Genomic DNA, 25722 nt, shown 5'->3' on the forward strand with positions numbered 1-25722 from the left:
GTATGGCATAGGAGAGCAGGTCTATGGGACTTTACCATGTATGACCCTCCCACACCTTGAACATGCTTATAAAAATATGAAAAAAATAAAAGAAAAATCCCCACCTATGTTCATCTGCTCAAGACACAGAACTTGCTCACTGATCTTTTCTTTCTTCCCACTCCCTAAATGTATCCTGCATTAATGAGTCTTTGAATTTAGCTCTCACATTGTCAACAGTTTTCAGAACAACTAATATCTCACAGATGGAGAAGTTGTGGGGACCAAAAGGTATAAGCCTAGGATGATAAACAGAGAGATTGTCTGATCCCTCCAAGCTTGTGCTGTATTCCAGAATAAGTCTAGGAATGCTCTGACTGCAACTTGTTGGAATACCTAGAGTGTCTGAAGCTTACGGCACCCTTACGAAGTGACACCAGATAATATGGTGCTGGTAAAAGGACTGAAGATAAAACACAGGCCAGGTAGTACAAGTTGTGCTCCCTGTTCTTACCTCCTCTTCAAGCAGGCACACAAAAACTGCCCCTAAGAAATCCAGTTGGTGGGCAATAGACACAAAACCAGAACCAGATGAGGGTGCTAACAGCATTACGGTTCACAGGAAGCTCAGCCTCAGAGGTTGTGCTAGCCTCTAAACTCTTGTTGGTTTTAAGAGGCTTTATGAAGCCACCAACCTTGTTCCCCAGATCACGCTCTCAGAGACCTGAAGTACACGAGCCCTCAGATACTACAAAAGTTACGTGGCCAGCATTGGGTTCATTCTCTTTGCTTGGCCAGCATGCACCCAGTAAGTATTCTAAGTCCATGGAAAATACAATTAACCTGAAGGAAAAAACAATAACAATAAATAAAAGCCACACATCTTGTGAGACAATAGCAAGCATCCCTTTGATCACCAGCTCAAAGTCAAGTGCTGCTTCTCGCCTTACAGAAAACGCAGTCCAATATAATGTCCAAGCATAACAATCACAAAAACAACAGAATAACAAAACCTCTTCCTTGCCTAAGCAATAGCAGAACTGGCAACAAAGAAATTACTTAAAATTTACTTACTGGCCTGACTTCACCAGTGGTGTTGGTATACTGACGGGCCAGACCGAAGTCTAACATGTAGCATTTCCTGTACGTTGAAGGTAAACGGCCCATGGCAAAATTGGACTAGACAAAAAGTAAAAAAAAAAAAAAAAAAAAAAAAAGAATAAAAAAATAAGTGTGATAACAGCAACTTGGCTAAGAGCCACCATTTATTGACAAAATGTTGTCATATAGCCTCACACACTGCTGGTGAAAACATGAGAGGAATTTTCAGAAACACCTCATGGTGCATCTTAAACACCATGACCTGCAGAATCACTGCCATACCAGCAAGTTCACTTCGCAGTTAAAATTTATCTGAAATATAAATTTATCTGAACATTTGGGCATCTAAAAAAACAATGCTTTTGGTTCTTAGTAAATAAATTGACAACAAGGAAGTTGAGCAGCTCTCATTTAACTCCCATTTTGAAGTTGTGGCCTTTACCATACTGGATAGCTGCTAAAAGGATTTGTGGCCAGCCTCACTAGTGACAAGTTAGCTAACTTTTCAGATTAATCTGGTCGACCAAAACCAGCTGATTTTAAAAACAGTGAATTGAACAAGAAAGACTGTCATGGCAATAGTGTAGCAAGAGGTGTTCAGGTCAAGCAGTTAAGAGTTATGAGAAAGAGGCTATGGCTCCTGCAGTGAGACTTGGAATCATTGTGCCTCACCTAGGCATCTAGATGACCAACACTGCAACTGTGTTTTTCAACACTGGAAACTGTGCTCCAATTGGCAGTTGCTCAGAAGAGATTTAAAGGATTATTTAGTTAATGAAATGGCATTTATTCAAGTGATAGGTCATAGTACAAGACATCCTTTCTAAATTCCTTTTATATAGTAGTAATTGGTTGGACTTCAGATGATTGCTCAGAGTCAGATTGTTTCCTCATGATCCTCACTGGGAGAAGTATGACTGACAGCTACTAATCCAGCATGGATTGGTCTCTGCCAATAAAAACTGGTTTGCTATGCACTTAAAGGAATAACACTGATATAACACTGCCATTTTATGTTTATAGAAAATAGCCTGTGTGTCAGACAGAGGGAGAGTGCAAGGAAGCCTAAATGCCGTCATTGAAATATGTCCATGTTCAACCCACCAGGCTGTCTTTATTGACTCAAGTATAACAGACATACCACCAAAAGGCAAATTTCCAAAACAACGTACAGGCTTGATGTCACGATGCAGGAATCCCACGGAGTGAATGGCTTCTATTGACTCCAGAATCTGTTTGCCTAATCGCAGTGTTGTGCTCAGCGTGAAAGTCCCTCGAGGCTGACTTCTTCTGAGATCTGCAAGATTTCGGCCCTGAAACAATCAATACAATATTTAAACTACCATAATAAAGCAGAGAATTGCACAGCTGCAAGATCTAACATGTATCCTCCCAAAAGCAGAAATGCTAATTGGACATATTTACCTATGTCTCCTTTATTTCTTCTACATGGTCTTCCAATGCTTCATTTTAACTTTTAACTGATGAATTTGCTGATAAGAGGATATTAAACTGGTATCCTGGGAAGTCAGATGATCTATTATTTGGGAAATAGGCAAGGCAGGGGCAGCAGTGCCTCTGATTGTATAAGCCTAGCGCCTCCTTACTGTCAAACCCAGTCTACACAGAAGCTGAATTAAGAACAACCTTTGACCTTTCGCTGAGACAAGTAAAGATTAGAGCAGAACAAATATGATAAACAGGTCATGAAGCTATTTGTTACAGCTCATAGAAGCAGTTTCATCACAAATTCCCCAGCACACAACTGTCTGGCTCAAGTTCAAGTCACCATTGTCGTGGCAATGCTGCAGTGGGGAAAGCTGTCTATCAGGAAAGGACGATTTTTTCCACTGACTTTAAAAATACTTTTTCAAAAAAATTTACTTCCAATTAATTTCCAATTTACTTCCAATTAATTAAATTTCTGGAAAAAAAATCTAGCAGTACAGCATGAAAATAAAAACAATTTAACAACAAAAAAAAGGGACAGACTTAACACTAGAATCATGTGTTCTTTGATCCCTGTCATCTCAGTTTTGCTTATACCTCTTTTGATTTGTAAAGAGAAATAAGGTTTTTAAATTAGTATCTTCTATGACAGACTACCTCTCTAATCCACAGAACTAATGCAGGTTATCAACTGATCAAAACCATTGGGAATAAAAGTACACTGTTTCAGATTGTGTGCATCAAGAATAAGTTATGCAGACACATTGATTATCCCAATAATATAAAACCAGTTGATTCTGCTTCTGCAGAGACATATATGCCCACAATAAAAGTCCAGGCATATTCAAACAAAGTCCGCTGCAGAACATACATAAAAGATACCAAACATTTGATGAGAAAGCACAGGCTGTTCTCCAAACCAGTAAAATGCCACCTATTCATTCACCCATCTCCAATTGCCAAGTAAATAACTTGGACAGACGTTTAGGAGCCAACTGCAACTGGCTCTTTAGCTAAGACTAACTTTTCAAATTGGTTTCACCCCTGTCTTGCTCCAGGGATCTGGTGCCTTGAAAGCTACACTTGACAGACCAGCTAATACAGATTCAGCTAAGCAACTGCAACTGGTCCAAGTTTGTTCCTTAGTCTTATATTTTTTTTTCTTTTTTTAACATTTCTGTGACATTTTACTAGAAGCAGTACAGATTTGTCATCATTATCCCGAAAGATCCTAGTTTCTAAATTGATGGCAGATTTTTTTCCCCTGTAAAGTGGTTCTTTGGACACTGATTTTTTTTTCAGTAAGATTTTTTTCAGAGCTGTACATTGAAATGTTCCACAATTTTCCCCAGCTGGTTTGGAAAACAGTCTCAGATACCTGCTCTCTAGTCATGTGAAAGCTGTGATCATCCAATATTGCCCTCAGGAAAAGACTGGAGATTATTTTCCAAATAAATACAACCAGGCAGGCTGAGAAACAGAGCAGATGCAATGAGTTGCATGGCTTAGACTGGAAGTTTCAGTCCGTGTGAGCAAAGAGAAAGGGGTAATTGCAGTACACTACAGCCAGAAGGATGCATGATAAACCACATGGTGGCAGACCTTGAAGTTGAAGGGGAATTTTAGCCTGAAGAGTGATGGTGCAAAACGAGCTCTGCTTTAAGCAGCAAAGCCTTCATTAACAAATAATGAAATACATTTTATCTTTGCTGACTCCACATGCTCAGCTACATAGTCCAGAACAGACTAGAAAATAAGAGATTCTGTGCAAAGAATTTTTCCCCCAAGGAATAGTCATCTTCAACAGGCTTGTTAAGGGCAGGGTTGGGGTTAGAAGTCTTGTCATACAATGAGCTCCAGATTAGCCTTGTCAAGAATCATATTCACACTCACACTGCAGCCATGGTCAGGGTTGGTTAGAGAGCAAAAGGTTTTGTTCTGTCCATAACATCAGCAGTTGGGATGCCAACACTGCATAAAAGGCAAAGCCAAGCACTTCAAAAAAGTGAGAAGCATATTTTAAAGAAGCACTGGAGTCTGCTGATGTCTATTTTACCTCATTCAGCATTTAATTAAAAATAACCTTCCAGTTTATGCAGCAGCTTACTTCTTGTTGCTTACTAATTCATCCTTCTCACTTCAGCATGTACTGTCACCCATATTATACAAAAAGAAACACAACATGGGCTGTAAGCTCTTCAGGAGAAGGGTGGGCTTGTATGGTGTAATCATACAGTGGTTTGTATAGCAAAGCCCTGATCATACAAGCTACAAGGGAGTTAGGACAAGTTCCCTTTCAACTCCTCTGACAGGTGATGAGACAGGCTAGTTTCCAAAACAATTATGTCAGAAAAAAACAGTTTTAATTTCAAAGTATTCCCCTTGAGATGGGAATCTCCTTCCTCCCTTAAAGGCCTTTCTTCCATGTGTTTTTGATTCAGGTGTATCTTCCACTTGCTCCCCTCCAGCTCTTTCTCCTATGACTGTAATATTGAAAACAAAAGCTTCTTTCATGGAAAAAAAATAATAATCTGCTTTTGTGACGTTACCACCACATTCGGGCTGTGAAGACCTAACTACGTGCGTTTACTTGGTAAAGTCTCATGCTCAACCCTGCAGCTCTTGGTGTTCTGTAGACAGACCCATACAACCCTTCATCTGGCTACCTCCAACAGGAGTAACTGGCTGTCTAGAAGTATGGTGACCATATGCCAGCTATCCAAATGTTTACCCTGGTTGACTTAGTATCTGCGGTGCACAAACAGGAGAAAAAAACCTTCCACAGCAGACACCGTGCTACTGCTGAGCTTGGTAGAGATGGAGCCAGAGATCATTCTCATTCGCAGAGAAGACTGCTGCTGGTATGATACCAGTGGCCCCGATCACACTTGAGCCCTGATGCAAGACACATTTTAAATGCTCTATCACAGCTCAGCAGGCGATAGTTCAAACAGCTGCCACTGCTGCAAGATGTTGTGGGTAGCTCCAGCAAGCATTCTAGATTGAGTGCTTTCCCTAGAAATTTGTCAGAGACATTTTAAACAGAAAAGTGGAGCTATGAAATATCTTAGCACGTCTTGACAACTGGAGGTACCCCAAGGGATATCACAGCAACACCACCCCTTCTCACTGTCTTCCATTCCACCCACTTCCTATGTTCAGCATAGTCTCTGCACCGGTGCTTGGCCTTATTCCTTCACTGTAAAACCTTCCCTGTGATGCCACCTCTGTGGGATGGGGGAAAGACAGAAGAAGCACAGAACTCACCTGAAGTTGCATGACCACATAATTAAATTTTTCATTCCTTCCACAGCCAATAAATCTGCAAACATGATCCTTCCCTGCAAAGAAACAGAAACACACAGAACGGAACATAAGACAACGACCCTGTGATCACAACTTGTAGAAAAACGGTTTCTAAAAAGGGCTGGTAACCATAAGTGGCATCAGGCAGGGAGTTCTGCAGAACAGATTAATTTTGTTTTTACTTCCCAGCCCCACACTTCAAAACAGCAATTGACATTCAATAACAAAACTGATTCTGAAAACTGATTCTGGTTGCAGCATACCACAATACCAAACACTTGGCTCCTGATGAGGTTTCTAAGCAGGGAAGAGGGTGAATGTCATTGCATAGCTTTGCCCTGTACTTTTGTAGCGCTTGAGCAGTGGCAATTTTAATTAGTTTTTATACCAGAGCTTTTTTATTTTACTGCACTGCCTGTAATGCCCTTGGGACCTTGCTGTTGCTCTCATAGGCCGGTGGCACCAAAAACCGTGTAGGACACCAAGACATGACAGAATAGGGAACTGGAGGGCAGCAGGAAGCAAACAAGCATCTCTGAACCCAGAGAACCGGAGCTTTGACCAAAACAATGCACACAGAGTCCACCCATTTCAGTAGGAGCATCAGGGGCCTGCTCCTACAGGGCCCAGCAGCATCCCAGAGCAGAGCACCCACGCCTTCTTCCCTACCACAAGGAGAGAACACTGCTGCTGGCAACCACTCTGCAGGAACAGAGGCTTTCTCCTTCTCTTTCTTATCCCTGGAGAACAGGCTTAAAACAGACCAGCCAATACCCCAACCCCAGCTCTACCTGTAGCCGGCTAGCTAAGCAGGAGGGTATGGTTAGGAAAAGATATTCAGATGAGGAAAGGTTTCTTATCAGGGCAGCCTCTGAGCTCTGCCTTGTTCTTTTTTCTCACATACCATGCCTAGGTGTGCCCATGAGTACTGGCTGCCACTGGTTTCCTGCCATCAATACATTCATTGCAAATTCAGTGTTGACTTTGACCTACTGATCCCTACAGGCTGAAGCCGCTTTTTCTAAGAGAAACTCTTTGAAACAGTGGATGCAGTGCATGCTCTGGCCCAGGTGTTATCAGGATCGAAGAGCCAACAAGCCTCAGCTGTCCCCATGATGTCCTGCCGCTGGTCCTTATACGGATGGAGACACTGCCTGCAGACGTGAAGGCAGCCTCCAAGCCAGATTCCTGGCTGCAAAGTCAACACATCTGAGTAGCTCCCGAAAGAACCAGCAGGTTTCTTTGGGAGCTTGCAATACCCATGTCCTCTGGCTAACACAACCTATGCAGGTCTGTGGACAGGCCAGCACAGGCTCATGCTCACTCCAGAGCTGACTCTCAAACCCATACAGACTTACATGGAATAGTTTGATGCTCTTACAAACCCCAAGTCCCACTCTGTTTGTTTAGCCTTGCAGAGCACCAGGAGATGGATATTGAGGCAACAGACAAAACAATGACTGTTTTTACTGGCAATGAGAGCTGCTGTGTGCTAGAAAGGGTAAATGACTCAAGTTTTTACTTGCTTTTATTGTTTTAAGTGATTGTAAAGCACTCCCAGCAAGTATACCGTGTGCTTTTCCTTGCTCTAAAACTAGACAAGAATGTCAAAAAACAATCCTCTGACAGGGAGAATCTCAAACCATTTGTTTCAAAGGAATAGGGGTGCTACTGTTTGATACACTTGACTGTGATTTAAGATGCATCCCTGCTGACAGTATGGCCACTTCAGATTTCAGCTATGTTCCCAAGAACTTTTTTTTTAATTTTTTTTAAATCAGTTCACTCCATAACGTTGTTTTCTGGATCACCAAATTTTACAGGAAGAAAAAATAATAGAATTTGTAACTGATTATCTGATAACACATTTCAGCTTTTTATATTTTTTGAAAAATAAATGATAACCTTATCTGCACTAAGGTTAATAAAACTGACAGGTCTTGATGACCTGTATCTCCAAACTGATTTTACTCTGAATCCTCTTTTCGAGCCTAAAATGGGCTCCTACCCGATCTGTTAGTTCTCAGAGAAGGAAAGGGAAAGGGAAAGGGAAAGGGAATGGGAAAGGGAAAGGGAAAGGGAAAGGGAAAGGGAAAGGGAAAGGGAAAGGGAAAGGGAAAGGGAAAGGGAAAGGGAAAGGGAAAGGGAAAGGGAAAGGGAAAGGGAAAGGGAAAGGGAAAGGGAAAGGGAAAGGGAAAGGGAAAGAGACCATGCCAATTCAATTCCTACATGAAACAAAAGGAGCATAAGAGTGTAGAGAAACCAAGCCACATTTAGCAGTGGTGTATGTATAGCCAGCTGGTCACATAGATGGGATAAATCCTTGCAGCATCAGCCCCTTTGGGTATCTGAGGCTTTTACTCATTTTTCAACTAAAGGAGGCATCGGTATACAATTGTTTGCTCTCTTGGAGGGGTTCATGCCATGCTGAAGTAGCAGATGGAGGATGAGAGTCAGGCGTGACTTCGGGATTCCTGCAGATCAGTCCTGCAGCTGATCAAAATTATGTAGCACAAAAATAATCATGTTAATAACCTACTGTGCAGTCAAGATGATGGGACTGTCATACTTTCCTTTAAGGCAGAAGGAAACAGCCCTCTTTCCTCACACATGCCCTCCAAAAGCATGAAGATCATTTGTTCCACTGAACAGCCATTCTGGTATTACAGAAGATCACAAGCTACACTTTGTGCATTTCGGTATTTATTACTAAAACAAAGCATATACCTTACCATAAGGTAAAGAAACAGAGTAAGAGATTATGAATAGTTTTATCCCTTTAACTAAAAAGCTAACATAGGCTGGAGGAATAAGTCAGCTCAATGTTAACAAACACAAACCTGAAAAAAGTTTGAAAGAACATGTGTTTTATTTTGTTTCACACATATTTATTTCTCTAGGCATTTAGAGAATGCAGTACTTTAATGTTCACCCACAGAAATATATATTTTTTCCTACTACTACTTTTAAATTAAAATGAACATTAAAAGTCACCCATAGACTACTGCGTAAGAAACAAAAATATTTCAGTTACTGAAATGGTCTTTATGATCCCTGTTCTGAAGGAACTCAAATTATACTCAATAACCATGTCCTAATGTATAAAACTAAAACCACAAACTGGAAAGCCCTTCTACCATAGGATATATATTCATCATCTTGTAGAGATACAATTAAAAAAAAAAGCAGTTTAATACTTTAAAAAGTCCATTACATTAAAAACCTTCATTACACAGCTCTGAAAAAATTAAATGGCAATCTTTTTTTGAGTATATTTTTCTACACAGATCAGTTTCAAAGTACTGGTAAGCAGTATTCCTTCTGATCTACACCTTCGAGTTTTTAAATATTCCTAATGTATTTTCAAGACAACAATGAAACCAATAAAATAAATAGTAAGAAAGAAATATGTGACATTGCTGTTGCAACTTGAAGCATTTTTTTTTTTGTAACAGACGCCATATTTCCTGTATTTTTACCTGCACAAGAACAAATAACCAATCTTTCCTTGTAACAGGGTTTCAAGATTTAATCTTTAAAATGTATGCTAAAATTATTTTGTGATGCATCTCCATAGACGAGCTGTCTCATTGCTAACAGTCCACCAAAAGCATCTATGAACCTTTCACTATATAGAATTCCATAAGTCTCACAGCAATTACTTTTACTCTCGTAACTCTTACCCTTATGCATTCTAGCGTATCTTCTGCAGCACAAGACCAAAGCTAACATAAATCCACCAAGATGCTTGTGGGTAATGGAAAACGTGACATTCAAAGAAAACATCAAAGAACTGGGTTTGTTCAGCTGTAAGAAGGTAGCAGATGGGAGATATCAGAGGTATCTGGTCAGAGACACCTCACAAGAAGCTGCAAAGATGAAGCCTGTCTTTTCTGGTGTTCAACAAGCTGCGAGGCAGGAAATTCTCATCAGGTACAAGGAAATTTCTTTTTCACAGTTAAGGTGTTCAAACCCTGGAACATGGGACCAGAGAGGCTGTGAGCTCTTTATCTTTAGAGATAATTGAAAAATTTATTGGAAAAAGCCTAGAGCAACTGGATTTACGTGCCCGTGCTTTGAGCAAGAGGTTGTACTAGATACCTCCAGAGGTTCCCCTGCCAGCCTAAATTATCCTCTGGTTCTGTGGCAAATACTCTTTTTTTTCTTTAAGATCTGTCTCTGCCATCAGCAGCAATGTCTGACCGGTCTAGTCACAAACTCAGTTTAACTTCAGAATCATCAGTCAAGTTTCTTTTTTTATTCAGGCAATATGAGTATTAAAACAATGGTATATCACAGGCTAGAAATAACCAGCATGGCACAGCCAGTGAGCAGCTCAACTTCAAGATAAACTGCATAGGAAAAGTCCAAGTAGTTACTTGACATAATTTGCTGTTAGTACATGCACAGATGCAGACACCTAGCTATACAACTGCATTCACTGGACTATGGAAACCTCATGCAGCTATTTCTCATGTTCATGCTTTATAACTATAATATACATTTTATAAATATTCTCTATTTTTATTCACTTGTCAGCATCGTTGTCAGGTTTATCAGTTTAGCACAGATTTTGTATTTTGGGGGTAGCTGATGTCACTTCTGTACCAATATCCTAAAGAAATGGAGGATCCATCTTGAAACAATATGAGAGTTATGTTCACCATCTTCTAACTTTCATTGGAAATACCATCTGAAGCCTAACAAAGTTGACTAGATCACAGTTTTCTTTCCCCCGCAGTTTGCAAGTCTCCTCTCTGGCCAGACAAACTAGCTGACTTCAGGGACTTGTCAACTTGACTGGAAACAAGGAGTTCTGAACATAAAAGAAAACAAATTCAATGCTAGAAGTCCAATTTAAATAACTACATTATCCGATAGTAATCAACTATGATTTCATTAACTGGGTTAGCCTTACTATTGCTTCTGTAATACATTAATGAACTAATGAACACACATAAAAACAAAAGGCTGGTCACCACCTTCTAATCCAAAAGCAAAACGTAAAATTGACTGACTTTGCATGGCATCATTTCATCTGCTTGTGTCCCAAGACCACTAAAAGCTTCAGGATGACCAACCACTAATATATTCCACACAGGGCAAGGCAGAAAAGTGAAAAGTGAAAGAGCAAGAATTTAGCGCAGCCTCAAAAAGTGTATTTTAAACCCCTTTCATCCATCCCATGTCCCTCCCCAGTCTTGTGAGGCCATGGTGACCAAATGCCCGTGCATTCAAACACCCACAGGAACCTTTCACATGGCAAAATACAGTGCCAGGCACAGAGGCTACAGCTACTTCAGGTGTCTTAATCTGCCTCCCTGTGTTAGCCCAACACCTGACAAGAGCAACTTACCCTGCTTTCCTATCTTCACAGACAGCTTGGTTACATCAGCCTAACAAAATGCTATAGAAACATAAAAAGTGGTAACGAAAGTAACAGAAACTGAATTGCTGGGAGTTAAGATACCACCTTAACAAGTCACAAATGCAAAAAGAAAAGACTAGGTCTGGCAACAAGAAAAAAACAAGCAAGATCCCTTTTCTTCCCTTCTTTTATTGGTAAACCCTTACCTGTCCAACCCCTAGCAGTAAATGGTGAACAAGCAACACAGAACTGCTTCACTATGCGCTGTAATAAAACCAGGCACTCAAAACTACAATGCCTGTGACCAGGCTGCATCTTGCACAACTACTCAATATGCAGAAGATCTCTGCACTGCAGAATAAAATTAATCAGAGTCCTACGCAATGAGATTGGTTACACTGAAAAGAAGGCATTTACAAAGAAAACATCACACTAAGCAGTGCTCAGGAATATCTGGCTGTCGAGTGAGGTCAAAGGCAAGTACGCAGGACCCCACAGCCTCATACCAGGAAAAAAATAACTGTGGTAGATTAACAGAAATTGCTCAGCACCAGAACGGTATGGCCAATTTAATTAACCATCTAGCCACTCTGTTAGGCTGCTCCAAGAACAATTTTATCAAAGAAAAGTGAATGTTGTGGCCACATCCATATTTTGGGGACCTGCAGATCAGGAGGCATCCGAAGCACATGCCTTGTGAGAGATCCTTTTGTACCATTCCAGTCTTACAAGCCCACAGAGTGCTTCCAGAAAGGCATATCAAGAAGTGGGTAAGGACACGAGGAACACATCTGAATTTAAAGCATCTACTGCTGGGCCTCACACAGTCCCTATCTAGCATCTACAGAAGACAGTGCCTGGTGCATTAAGTGCAATAAAATGGCTTCCACAGGCCTCTCTGCAGCAGCCAAAAGCAGGAAAAAATAACAACTGAATTTAATAATGGATACTGATTACTATTTCTATGACGGAGGTTGCTGTTGAAAATCCACCCTGATACCGAAAGAGCCCAGGCCAAGCACCTCAAAAGCTGTGCTAGCGCTCTTCTGACAGAGCCCTTTATTCTGTTAACCCCAAAGACTTCAGAGATGGGAGACAGAGTCAGTAGTCACTGACAGTATTTCACAGATGTCCCTTTGTCAGCTGAATTTTGCTCCACAGCAAAACTCCACAGTGGGGAAATAAAGTCCCAGAAAGAGCAGGCAGGCGTCCGTCTGTCTGCATTCCAAAGGGTTAGAAAAGCACTGAAGATATGGAAAAACGTCATCTAGAAGTCAAAGGATTCTTCCTTCCAAGTGGTAAATGACAAAATACCGTCTTTTTTTTTTTTTCCTCTACAATTCTGAAGAACAGGACTCAGACTCCTTATTTGTAACAGTAAGGAGGTCTTAAAGCAAGCTCCCATACTGCCTCATATATACACAATTGCCACGTCAGTGCTGTTCACACAGTGAGTTTGGGTTAATGTAATCTTTTTCTGAGCAAATAGACACAGAAGATCCACTCCAGATGCACATAAATATTTCCCAAATCCTAAAGGAGGCAGAGTCCACACCAACAACTTGTCCCTCAGACAGCATCAAACCACTTCCATGTTGTGGAGAAAGAGAGTTACTCAGACCAAGGGACTGGATTAAAGTTAACCCAAAGCAAAATCCTCACACCACACACAGTTTATAGTGTAAAATCCCAAAGCCAAATACAGTGAAGATGTAGAGGCCCTCAGCACCTGCTACAATCTACTGATCTGATCATATTGTACTGCTTACTAACGCAGACATAGCTTTCATGCTTACTAATGTAGACACTGACAGCCCTGCAAAGCCTCTTGCTCCCTGGATAAGCAAGGTGCAAATTCACTTAGCCATACAGATCTTATTTCCATTCACTTTTTAACAAAAGTTATCTAAAGCCTTGTCTACACAGCAAAATGTAATGCAGCTCTAACTAAACCAGCAACCTTCCCTGCTGGAGGCAAGTTTTATCTGCAAGAAGTATTTTGATAATGCAGCTTAGACTTGGTTTCAAAATGCTTGACTGCAATATAGATAAAATACAAACTGAGGTTAAAACCATGTGCAAGTGGTACTATCACGCAAGATTATCTCAAGTGAGGAAAACTCTACAATAATGATTAAAGTAATAAAATAAGAGCTTGGCACTAAAATAGCATTCCTCTAACAGAGAAGCTGTGTTCACGTGGAAGTTCAGCCTGAAGAAGAGAAGGCTCCAGGAAGACCTCATTGCAGCCTTTCAGTACTTAACAGCAAAGGACTCTACCTCCATAATACATCCAGTGCCATCCCAAGTACATGAGATGTCAAAGGTCATAATCGTGTGGCCACTGATTCCACAACGATTTATAGTTGCCTGAATATCACCATGTGGTGAGAATTCAGGTAACTTTTCAATCTTGTTTCACCCAAAGCCTAGAAGAAGACTGTTGCTGGTACTTCCCAGTCCCAACACAACATAAAGACTTGAGAAGCGGGCCAGAAGGTGACCCAGGATCCTTGCAAGTAACAAGCCAGCAAGAACTTTGCCTTTGGCAAAAACATTACATCTAAACAGATAAAGAAAAGGCCTTATACAGCTAGAAATATCAAATCAGTTAAGATCAGAACAGAATGGCTCTACAAGGCTGCCAAGAGATACTGAAGTGGCAGTGATCTCTCACAGCCAAGCACATGTGTCACAGAATCATTTGGGTTGGAAGGGACCTCTGGAGGTCATCTAGTCCAACCCCAATGCTTAGGCAGGGTCAGCTAGAGCAGGCTGTCTGTGATTGCATCCAGATGGGTTTTGAGTATCTCCAAGGACACAGGCTCCACAACATTTATAGGCAATTTGTGCCAGCATTTGACCACCCTCACAGAAAAAAAACAAAAACAAACAAACAACAGCACGCACCACCACACACCACAGCGTTCATTAGAAAGTACACAGACTCTCTAGCAGGGAGTCTTGAAGTTCGTCTGCAGTATGGGTTAATGGCCAGCTCAAACTCTGTAAAGCTCTAACAGCTTGCAAGACCATGATCACAAGCTCTGAAAAAAAGCAGCAGCTCATTAGTCCTTTGTTGTTTTATTTAGGTATCACACCAACATTAAAGCTGTACTACTTAAGAGGGACTGCAATGCTCAATCCTACCAGAAAAGTACAGAAGCATTTTACACAACAACGATCCCTTGCTTTTTACCTGGAAAAACGTGAACTCACTCTATCATCTATGGTAATGCCACTAACCTACCCCCTTCTACCAAATGTTCGGCAAAAGTCAGTCTCTCCTTTTCTGAAACGTTTCTCACCTTTCCCTAACAGCTCACTGTGAAAACATACACAATACGTGATTCCCAACTCTCTCAACCTTATTTCTTATTTTAACTTTATAATTTATTTTAGTAAAGCGTTTGGGGATTAACCTTGAACCAAAAAAAGCTAAACTCTTCACAGAGCAGCTTGATTTGTACAAACATGGCTGAAGTAATTTGTAATTCTTAAATGCTGGATAGCTGATGCATAGCCAATTGAGCTGCTTCTGTCATTTCAGTCCCCTTGCATTTGCTAACTGCTTTGCCAATTTTCTGCTCCCACCCTGCCCCACACCTCTAAATTCCCAGGCTCATCCTGCGTACAACTTTGGCTGCTTTTCAAGCATTTATATTTTCAACAATAAACACTGATGGAAAAGTATGAGCATTAATTAGTTAACTCCCTGAATATTCTCTGATGCTAGCTCTGATATGGTAACTTCAGGTCATGCTTTTCAAGCATTCCCTGCTCTGGATATAGCGTGTATTGACACAAGCCAGCACGATAGCATCTTCTCTTGGTGTTCTAATAATCTGCTGTTCTACAGTCACACCCCTCATCACAGTGAGCAGTGCTTTGAGACTTCAGCCACCTGCTCTGCTGTTCTAAGACAGCCTCTGTGTACCCGGCCTTTTAGAGATGAACAGCAAGTTTTCTCTTGATGATATGAATTGATTTCTCCTTTGCTTTGATTCCATTTACCAAGCACAGATGCATCTATTATAATACAGCCTATTCCAAAAAGGCTTTATCAGTCCTCCTCCTAGAAGAGCTGAACTGTGGAAAACTATTTGACTTTCCAAAATAATTCATTGACCTTTCCCTAAGGTCAATGTGACACAGCCATTAACCCCATTTCAAAAGACCTACAACCCTCTAATTCAACCATCTCTGGAGATTTTGTGCAAGGGCAGAGATACAGGTATGGACACAGGGCCACAACACTATCTCTGAAATATGAGCCTTGGTGACAAGTATATTACTCACTGCCTCATGAAAAGGTGTTTTCCCAGCTCAGATGGGAACCCTGCAAAAGAGAACATCCCTTCTAAAGGCATATTCTACTAGAACATGCAAACTGTACCTGCCAATAGCCGCCCTTGCCTTCACAAGGAAATCAGTGCACAATGCACTTTTGCAAAGAGCAGTTCTCAACTCCTCAAAGGCAGATTTGGAAATTCCTTTTCTCAATCCTCCTATGGCTGTCAGTTTTTAGTAGGAGCCCCCTTACTGCTCCTTCAACCAGAAAGAACTGTTGCACTTCTTGTGCTCATCTACTATTCAACCAATTTACATGGAGAGTCCTTCGTGCTCACAGTGCTTTAGTCACAACCACTGCCCTCGCCCTTTGGGAGGTAATCAGGTAACCTTATTTCTTAGTCAGACATCACTTGCTCTGTTCCTTATCATCTAATCATTATCACTAGACAGAATAGACCAGTGTACCAATAGCTCAGTGTAAGTCTCCTTGATGTTATAGCCTGGCAAACAAAAATAGCCCCTGTAGTTGGAACTCACTTGACACTGTGCAGAATGTAGTAACTTTTTGAGCTGAATCATTTAACGTAACATTGCATGTAGATGCAAGCTGAAGAGAAAGGTATAAAAAGCATTTGCAACTTTGGTTTCTAATTGTTAACATGCTCGGTGACCTTCACCCCTTCAGAGTTCAAAGAGCCTTCTGCCTTACCTTGCAGCTTCTTCAGGACAGCCACTTCCATCTTGAGAACTTGCTTGGGCTGCTGGGCTGATTCCACCTTCAAGGCCACATTCTCCCGGGTCAGCAGATCCATTGCCTCGTAAATCTCCCCAAAGCCACCGCCACCAATCTTCTTCAACTAGAAGAGAACAAGGAGGTTTGGTACAGTGCACAAGAGAGATGACATCAAATTGGCTCTCACAGAGACAGGCACTAGCTTCTTTAATGCATAGGCAGGAACAAATTCAGCTCCCAATCTGTGCTGTGCCTGAATCCCTTTACTACACAGTTAGGCAAAAGTCCAGCTGCCCACTTGACTGTGCTATGTATAAATTCTTTGCTGTACAACAAAAAACAAGCCCAGCAAGTGATGACGTAGATATCTAAAGCAAATGATAATGCCTATTACGTCAATAATGTTCTTGCCAAAGCAAAAGGAAAGATCCCTTAAGGAGATAGTAGAAAGACTATCCAGAGTGTGGCAGATATAAACTGTCATTCTCCCTCCACACGCCGGTCGCTGAGCAACTCTGTCTTTCCTGGGAAGTGATCCCTTGATTCTCCTTCTGCTAAGATTTGACAAGATACATGTATGTAGGTACAGATATGCACATGGGATATGCACATGGATGTAAGACAGACTCCTCGGGTGCTGCAAGTGTTAATGTCCATGCCAGGAGAATATATATTTTTTTTAATTTCTCATTCTCTTAAATGTTTGAAGCACGCTATGCTGCACAGGAACAACTTCAAGTTCACAGCAGAGCTAGATCAGGGCTCATTTGATTCACTTAGCACTTATTCACTGAACCTAACTGCAGCCCTTCCTTTCAGCAGTCTGCTTTCACGGTGTTCACAACTGCTCTGGAAGCCCTGAGGACTGCTCGTTTCCAACAGCAGCAGTAACATATGAAGAGGAAAAGAAGCTTAAATTAGCCAGACGCTCAAACATGCATCTTATACAATATTTGACGAGGTTTAAATGGTATTTGGGTGTCTTCTGCATCACAGAAGGCCTGTCCCGTGCATCTGTCCAGTTTGCTGAACAAAGGTCCCTGCCTCTCAAGGGCAGGTTTTTTTTTTTTTTTTTTTTTTTTTTTTTTTTTTTTTTTTCTTCTTAAACCATCTGCTTTTCTGGCTCCCAAGTCAAGAAAAACAACTCTGCATGATAGCTGGGACAAGAGTTTGTAGTACTTCCAGCATTAACACCCTAAGTATTGTCTCTGAAGATATTTTTGGATAACCCTTAGAGAGTTGCTATCCAGAGTCACTCTTCTCTTTTTACCTATTATTTTTCCTCACAACATTCCTCTACTGGCTACACAGGCATATCCACACCGTAAACATCCCAATATCTAGGTCATCACATATTATTCATAAATTATTACGGTGCAGCCCTACTTCTACTTGGAAATTCATACTGAGCTGGCTATTAAAAATCCTTCTATCAAAACAATGCTACATTCAGCATAGCAACAACATGACAGCTAATATCTCCAGATTCATTGGATCTTCTGTTCACCGGCATATTAATGAGAAGGAAGATGTGAAAGGGACAGCAAAAGCTGCAGAAGGCAAAAAGTTTAGCTGGGACCTGGGAGGACTTTGAAGGAAGATGAAAGAAGTCTCAGTGGGAAAACGCACAGCAACACAAAACAAAAGTCACCAGTAATAAATGTAACATAACATAGCAGGATCAGAGAAGAAACACAGGCTACACAAACATCTTGTCAGGTTGTAAATTCAAGAAATTGATCTTAGAAGAAATATCCCTGAGCCAGCAGAGATCCAAACAAAGATGCTTTTCCATTCACTGCCCTTAACAGGGACAGTTACCAAGTCCAACAGAGTTGTCAAAATGTAAAGCTATTACAGTATAAATACAGTCACATAATTAGGATCATTGCCCACTATAAGCATCTGTAGCAAGGTCTTGTTAAGTACAATGTGCAATATGTGATTGCTTTGCTATTAGAGGCTCTCACAGAGCTAAGAGTGGTTCATTTCAGGATTAAGAGAATGATTAGGAGCCTGGAAAAAATAAGGACAGACTAGGACCGCTACCTCAGAAGAAACAGAAGAAAATGTGCACCAGAGAAACAGGTTCAGGAAGAAAGGTACAGGTACTGAGACTGCTCACCTGGGAAAACAACAGAACTTGAGGACCCATGAAAGCCCACAAAGCAACAAATGCAAGATGATGTGAGATCAAGACTAGAGTTTCTGCTGAATCAGAAAATTGATTTTATGCACACGTTCCAGTCAGTGGATGCAACCTCACTGCCCGAGAGCTCTCAAGCTGTCTCTCCTTCCTCGTATTTTTTCCTCAATCTCTTACAGAAATTATTCTCTGGCACACTTTTCCCAGCACACCAGATGGTCCTATTCATCATACCAGCACTGCCAACCTCCTTGATCTTTCAGCAACATCCAGAGGCCACCAGCAGCCATTTCCTTTTCTCTGTTGCTGAGCACGTGGTTTTATTGCAAGTCAAGGTCTTGGCTGATGTCAGGAGTTTACCACACAAGCATCTCCTCGTTGCTTGGATACTTTGGGGGAGTTCAGCATCTAAAATGAACTCTGCACAGCCTTCTGCAGGACACAGAAGAGAGATGGGCACACACCACTCAAGAAATGAATAAGGAAACTCTTAAATGCAAATTCAAGAAAGAGAAGGGAACATCTAATGAAAATCTCTTTCTTAAGTGGCAATCATGAGTCACCAGCCCTTGCTATGCCTCACTCCTCAGGGATAATTCTCATCTCATCCTTTTTCCTACTTTCCACAAGTCCGTAAGACTGAGATACAAACTGATGTCAATAGCAGGACTCACCCTACCTAAATGCATGAGCCTATAAGGAAACGGGGTGCCCAGGGTTCCATCACAGCCTGTCGAACAATTCATCCGACCAAATGCTGGTATCTATTTTCACTCACATGTAGACAAATAAATCAAGTAAGCTGCATCTCAGACGTACGCTTTCAGTCCTTTCAGTATGCCACGAATGGCCACACCACCACACAGCTCATTGCAGCATTTCTTCCATTTCCTAAGAGCCTTCATGACACAAGGAGAACACTTTTACCGAAAAGCCGCGCTACTTGACTCCCCAGCGTGACAGGCTCTGACAGGGGATGCCAGGAATTCCCCAGACTGAGCTTTCCCTCAGGACCACCAACACGAAACTGGCATGTCCCCGTGGGGGAGGCCAATTCCCAAAGCCTTTCTGGATGTATCAGCAGTTATACAGGACACAGACTGCTGCCTTTGAAGTCTCCTTTAAATATCCTTAATATTTTGGATTTGTTCTGAAAAGACTCTTGCAACACAATTCTCCAGAGCCTAGGGAAAAAAGACAAAACAAAACCAAAAACAAACGAACAAAACCCCACCACCACCAAAACAACCTTACCACTAAGCAGAAAACAGTATTCTGAGAGGAGAATCAAAATGCAGCTCCACTTGGAATATGGAAAATTGCACAGAACAGGGATCACAAAACAGCATATATGATTATAAGAGTCACCACCTGTGTTCAAAGCTCATTGCAACTGCCAACTCTGTCTTGCTAATAAGTTCCAGCTGTGAATCTCCAACACAAAAAGATCAGGAGAGGTTAAGAGTTGTATCCACTCAGCCTTAACATCTATAACTAGTTCACAGCAAGTACCAAAGCAATGTTTGGTTTAGTTCCCTTCCCTGACCATGACAGTACATGTGGATCAAGTCATCCTCTGGGGTCTCAGCAAAAGTTGCATGGTTCTAGTACCATCCAAATTTCACCTATCTAAAACATCTGCAGGTAAAAAATGGTGATTTAAAAGAGTACTTCAAGTCCAAAAGTTTTGATAAAAAGCCTAAGTACTCCCTGTCCATGCCTTTCTCCCAAAATAACAACAACAGCAAACATCATTGCTGTCAGAAAGCCAAACTCTTCTCACTTGGAGTGACAGGAAAAAGAACTACCAGCAGGCTAACTGCAGAGAATGAACATCTTCATTTGTCAGAATTTGTCAGCCAGCACATAGGAGGAGAGGAGGAAAGGAAAGAATTCAAGGAATACATTAAACCGATCTAAATTTAGAACTTGGCTCAATACTAGAAGTATACCAGCTCTGAGAACCACAAGGTTCAAGCAGATGCCCAGCCAGAGATAGTCACAATGGGAGGACAAATTGCACGAAAATCCTTCTGGCAGCTGAACCCCAGTGCCACATAAATATGCCACACACCTGCTTGTGCAGGGTCCATTTCTCACAGCAGAGCTTCACCTGTCTAGCTTGCATGCTCTGTGTTAAATTCAGAAAGGTCTATGACAAAAAGAGCTCTTACTACACAATGCTCACTTAAGGAACACTCCCCTTTTTGTCTGTCATTTGCTCCTATGCTAATCAATTCCTTGGACCAAAAGAATTTTTCTACTTTCATCAGGTTACTTTGAGCCCCGTACAGCTCCCAGTTCTCACTGGTTCTGGTAATCAGAATTTCTCATTGATAATTTTGCCCTTAAGCAATTTCTCTGAGCCTTCATAAGGAGTAGCGACCTCACTGCAGTACTGAAGAATGCTGTGAACATTATAAAACATAAAAGGCTATTACCCGAGTTATAGCTGTTGCTGAAAATGTAGCCACGTTTCTATATTTTCTAATTTAGGGTAATCGGTAGAGATTCTATCAGTCCCTAGTCTTACAGGTTCATGCAACAATGAAATCACCGAAAACCACACATAGTGCCTTTACCAAATTTACAATGAGTTCAAAATGTTCCCCCAAGAGCACAACCAAGTACATTTTAGGTTTCTAAAGACAAACACAAACCCATATCCTTCTGCTGTATCCAAAACCAAAGTTACTCTGTTTAGACCGTGTAAAAAACATGCAAGCAAAAAAAACATCACTTGCGGGAGAAGTTTTAGCACTTTTGCCCGTGAAATAGAAACTTGAGGCTTGATGAAGAGTAATAATGGCACAAGCCCAAGCTAGCTAGGGTGCAGAAGAGTATCTGCACCAATGGCTTAGCATCAGAATTGCATCTAACTTTAGCTTTGCAAAGAATATGCACCGATCTGGCCAAATTGTAGGGTCTGAGGAAATCTCTGTGCAGGGAGGGTCAGGTAAAAGCTGCAAACAGTATTTTCTGAGAAGTCCATAAGCACAGAGCGTGTTTCAGGTCCTACAAGCCAGGTAGCTTGCACAGGCTGCAGCCTCCCAACACAAGTATATGTGCTCCAGCCAAAAGCTGCAAGAGCGCAGCAAGACGTCCCTGCAGTTGTGCTGGAAAGCTTTGGGAGGGTGGAGAGGGTGTCTCCATTTTGGTGTGTAATTGCACAGAAACTAGAGATTCTCCATCTGCTCTCAGGAAGCACAGAGATTGAGGAGCAGTTTGAATTGCCTAAATATAAGGCTGTTAGGGGATGGGCCAGACAGGAAAGTGAAGGCTGTGGAGAAATCAGGAGCAAAATGCTAGGATGAAGAGAGGCAGGCTATGGGGGAGTAACAGGAACAGAGAGAAAGGTGCAACTAACTGTTCAAGGCAACAAAGAGATACAGGCAACATGTAACACTAATGAAGGAATGGTACATTGTCTGAAGTGGGCTGGTGAAAATAATCAACTCACAATCTGGAGCTGAAGAGAGTTCACAGTCCTGAGTCTCTTTAAGTCCTCTGATATTCACAGCCCACTGCAAAACTCACAAGGCAGCTGTACCACACCCAGTCAGCACAGGGAAACTGCTTAGTGCTGCTACCCCAAATCACTTGCAGTTCAAACTATAGAGTTTAATGATTCCGACATCGCTGGTAATTCAAGTTAAAAATGGACACTGTGGCACAAATGAAATTTTAATTTTCCTTATTTTTTTTTTTTCTTTAAGACAAAGGCAAAATACAGAAAAATAATGCAGAACTTTAAACAGTAAAAACTTAAGCAATCCTTTTTTGTATTATGTTCTAGTTTCTTTATCTGAGATGATAACATAATTCTACTTTCCCTCACCTCCCTCCCCTGGGCCTTACTTTAGGAATAAAAAGAAGGCCTTATACATAAGAGAATCTGCATCCTCTGAACAAATCTGGAGGCAATGAAACACATGTCTAGAGGATGGGATTCTCCCAATGTCTCTACCAGTGTTTTTGCATCATTCTGTACAAGCTTCTGCTCACAAGCTGTCATTGTTCTCAAGCTCGTCTGCTGGATGCCTAAACCAAGACAGTCAGGTCCAGTCCATAGAAGTACTGAGCATGCCTGGATGCTCATGATGTCTAGCAGAGTTGTGCTTTGGTCATAAATATTAAGCAGTCTGTAAAAATAATTAAAAAAAAAAAAATCTAATTAAATTTGAGACCCTTTCTGTAAAAGCAAGCTAATAGTTTTCTTGTACATCACCTGGTAAAAGAATGTATAAAAAAATATTCCTGACACAGATACTATAGCAGTAAGAAACACAAAAAGGTGCATTTAAATGACAAAGTCAAGCCACAAATTTAAATGGATATTAAGATCTGCAGCAACACAATGTATACGTGAAAAGATGAAATGATTCCACTGATTCAATGCGTCCTATCCAGCTTGCACACCAGATGAGACAGTTGACTCATGAAGACCTAAAACTCTTAACATGTGATGACATAATTTTTAATAGTATTATAATAATTTGAACACAGAAATTGTACCAACAAGATAACTATGGAATTTCTGACTTTTGAAGTCAATGACATTCTAACCTTAAACATTTGCATTTAAATTATCTTTTTGTAACATTATTTATATAAATATAAATATATATAAATATAAATATATATAAAAAGAGGGATATCTCTAGTATTCTTTGCCACAGTATCTCAAAATCAGAGTTTCCTACTAAAAGATGACTCAGCCTGCTGCAACAGTTGAATCCTAACTGAAAATTCCTGGCAGGTTTAGTCTTCTGAAAATACTAGATGTTCTAAAATAAAAACACTAGAGCAATATTGACCATCCCCTTGCAGTGTTCTACTAACATATAGGACAAACTGTAGGACTCCACTGTCTCTTGCTGGAACCCAGGACTAACTGAGTAAGTTTCTATACTACTACAGGAGAAGGAGATCTATTCGGGATACCAAAGGAGGCACAAAGCCAGTATTACTTACCACTTTCCAGCGATCTTTGACCACATAATTGGCCGGAAGGATGTCGACCTGCTCCCCTCCTCCACTCATGTTTGGTTCGTCCTTGATGACTGCTGCTAGGCACTGCATTTGCCAGCCAGAGAGTATTTTAGTAGCTCCCAATTTAAATGAGCCATTTATCTGGGGGGAAAAAGGGACAGGGGAAAGGAATGACAGAATTAGTACAGGTTATGGCAGAAGTACATGCTATATTTCCAAAGGTTTTGTTTATCACTAAATCAGAACCAGTCTCTTAGGAAAGAAGGCGAACTCACCTTGCAAATACCTGAGCTCAACCCATGCATAAACTTGGCAGACGCAACCATGCTTCAAGTCAGCAGCACAAACTAAAAGGGTGACAATTCCCAGCTATACCATGCAGGAGTCCAAGGCTCTTGGGCCTGACAGCCAACAAGTCAAAGAGAATCTAATGCCAAATGCTGCAAGAGCTGTTATTGTTACTGGGCAAAAAGGTCTTGCTTTAACAGAGCAGCTGCAACATCGGCAGTTTTTATGGTTTTCATTGGACGACATCCAACACAAATCAGAAGGGTTTGCCAGGTATTGCATTCAATAAGCCTAAAAGCATCAGAGTAGGGTAGAAGGCCCTTTGGAGAGCCAGAATTAGACACTGCCACTGTGATGGACAGCCAAGCAAAGAAGATAGGGATGGTTAGAAAGGGCTTCAGCCATGTACAGATTAGTCCTCCTAATAACATACACACTGCTAGAAATTATCAAATTAAAATACATAAAGATATCTTATTCATTATGGCGTTTGCATGCCCCATGCCCTTTTTTCCTGCTTTTATAGGGAGCTCCAGATACCCTATGCTGAAATTAATTTTGCTTCATTTTTTTAAAAATTACAATTCTACAAAACTAACTTCCAGATACACACTGAATCCCATGCTCTAGAAGAAATTGAATCGAAACAGAAGTAATAGATTTTCCAAATGCATTTTGCCTCTTCTTGTAAGATCCCTTTCTTGCTTTAGAAGTAGGCCAGACTGCACGGATCTCTTATTAAGCTTTCTTCATGGTTCTATCTTCCTTCCCTCCCCCCCAAATATTCCAAAATATTCCTTATTTTCCTTCCTAAAAAATGAGTGTTACCGCAGCACTCTGACAGATGAGTTAAATAAGGTTAACATTGTAAGTATCAAATGGGAATAAAAGACCATCACACTTCTTCAGGCCACAAAAAATGAATAAAGTCACCAGTAAATTAAGAGCTCAAGTAGCGAAAAGAGCTCATTTCCTAGCAGTGAAAGGACCAAGGAAAGATAGGAAGGGACCAGCATGCTGTGTGCACAAGGCAGCAGCAGATAGAAATATGTCACAAAGTCCAAGACAGAGGATGATCAAACATCAGAATACGAGCAAGTCAAAAGATTTTGTTCTCGAAATAGAAGATAGCTATGTGGAAAAACCAAGCAGCAGAATAATGAAATAAGAGGAGTTCTGAGAAACGTTCACACAATCCAACGTCTAATAAAGTACAATCAAAATGATGAAAGAGAGATAGGAAGGAACTGAATTACAAAAAATAAAATAAAAAGTCAGAAGAAATGACACTGTGAAATGCTTCGAATTCCCGTAGAAAGAATCCTGTATCTGTACAGAGCAGCCACTTTCAGTTCCCAGCTACTGAAGACAAAAAGAAAATGGAAAACTCTCCAATGAAAAAAGTACACTCTGTGTTTGGCAGCACAATATTTGTGCTTCTTATTCCTAATGAGCAATTCTAATGCTATTCCCTGGCTCCTTTATTCCAGCCAGAACAGTTGAACTGACCAGCCCTAAGCTAGCAACAAGCTCTGCATATGCTGTACACCAAGCCTCCCTGCACCTCATTGCAGCCTGCATGGGAGAGAATCCCCCAAAATCTCTACGGCTGCCTTTTCTTCTATTATTTAAGGAAAAGTCATTTAGTTATAGACTGTCCTACCTCCTCAACTTCACGAGAAGATAAAAGCACATTAACATACACATGCAGAGGCAGGTACCGTCCCTACTCTTGAGTCTCTTGGCATCACTTAACGAGGACAAGTACAGCACAATGCAGGCGCTGGCTTGCAGGTGGTGCAAAGGCAGCTGGAGATCCAGGATGGATTGGTCTAGTGACCAGTGGTGGAAAGTAATCCAAAGGAATAATTTTAGGGCGAAGACAGAGTATGAAAGTCAACAAATTCCCAAAGCTAGGTAACTGCTTTCTCTGATGCTTTATATACCACTTTCCTTCATCAACATTATAATATATGTGTTCAAAACCAGCATGTTTGTTATTTAAAGAAGCGGTCGTAGAAAGCTTTACTGGCTTTGAAACAGAATAAAATCCTCCTGGGGCACTAC

At 41.0% G+C, this 25722-nt stretch overlaps 1 protein-coding gene across 3 annotated transcripts in view; it reads right to left on the reverse strand.

The window, feature by feature from the left end:
* The window catches only part of TTBK1 (tau tubulin kinase 1), a 104136-nt gene that overhangs the window by 65138 nt on the left and 13276 nt on the right, over nucleotides 1–25722 (reverse strand). For all 3 annotated transcript variants that reach the window (XM_032183978.1, XM_032183979.1, XM_032183977.1), the window contains 5 exons: nucleotides 23350–23508; nucleotides 16206–16353; nucleotides 5797–5870; nucleotides 2253–2393; nucleotides 1054–1158 (listed from right to left, as the gene is read on the reverse strand). In XM_032183978.1, coding sequence (XP_032039869.1) covers nucleotides 1054–1158; nucleotides 2253–2393; nucleotides 5797–5870; nucleotides 16206–16353; nucleotides 23350–23457 — 576 coding nt within the window. In that variant the 5' untranslated portion in view covers nucleotides 23458–23508. The remainder of the gene's footprint in view (nucleotides 1–1053; nucleotides 1159–2252; nucleotides 2394–5796; nucleotides 5871–16205; nucleotides 16354–23349; nucleotides 23509–25722) is intronic.

Source organism: Aythya fuligula, chromosome 3 (genome assembly GCF_009819795.1).
Source record: "Aythya fuligula isolate bAytFul2 chromosome 3, bAytFul2.pri, whole genome shotgun sequence".
NCBI lineage: Eukaryota > Metazoa > Chordata > Aves > Anseriformes > Anatidae > Aythya > Aythya fuligula.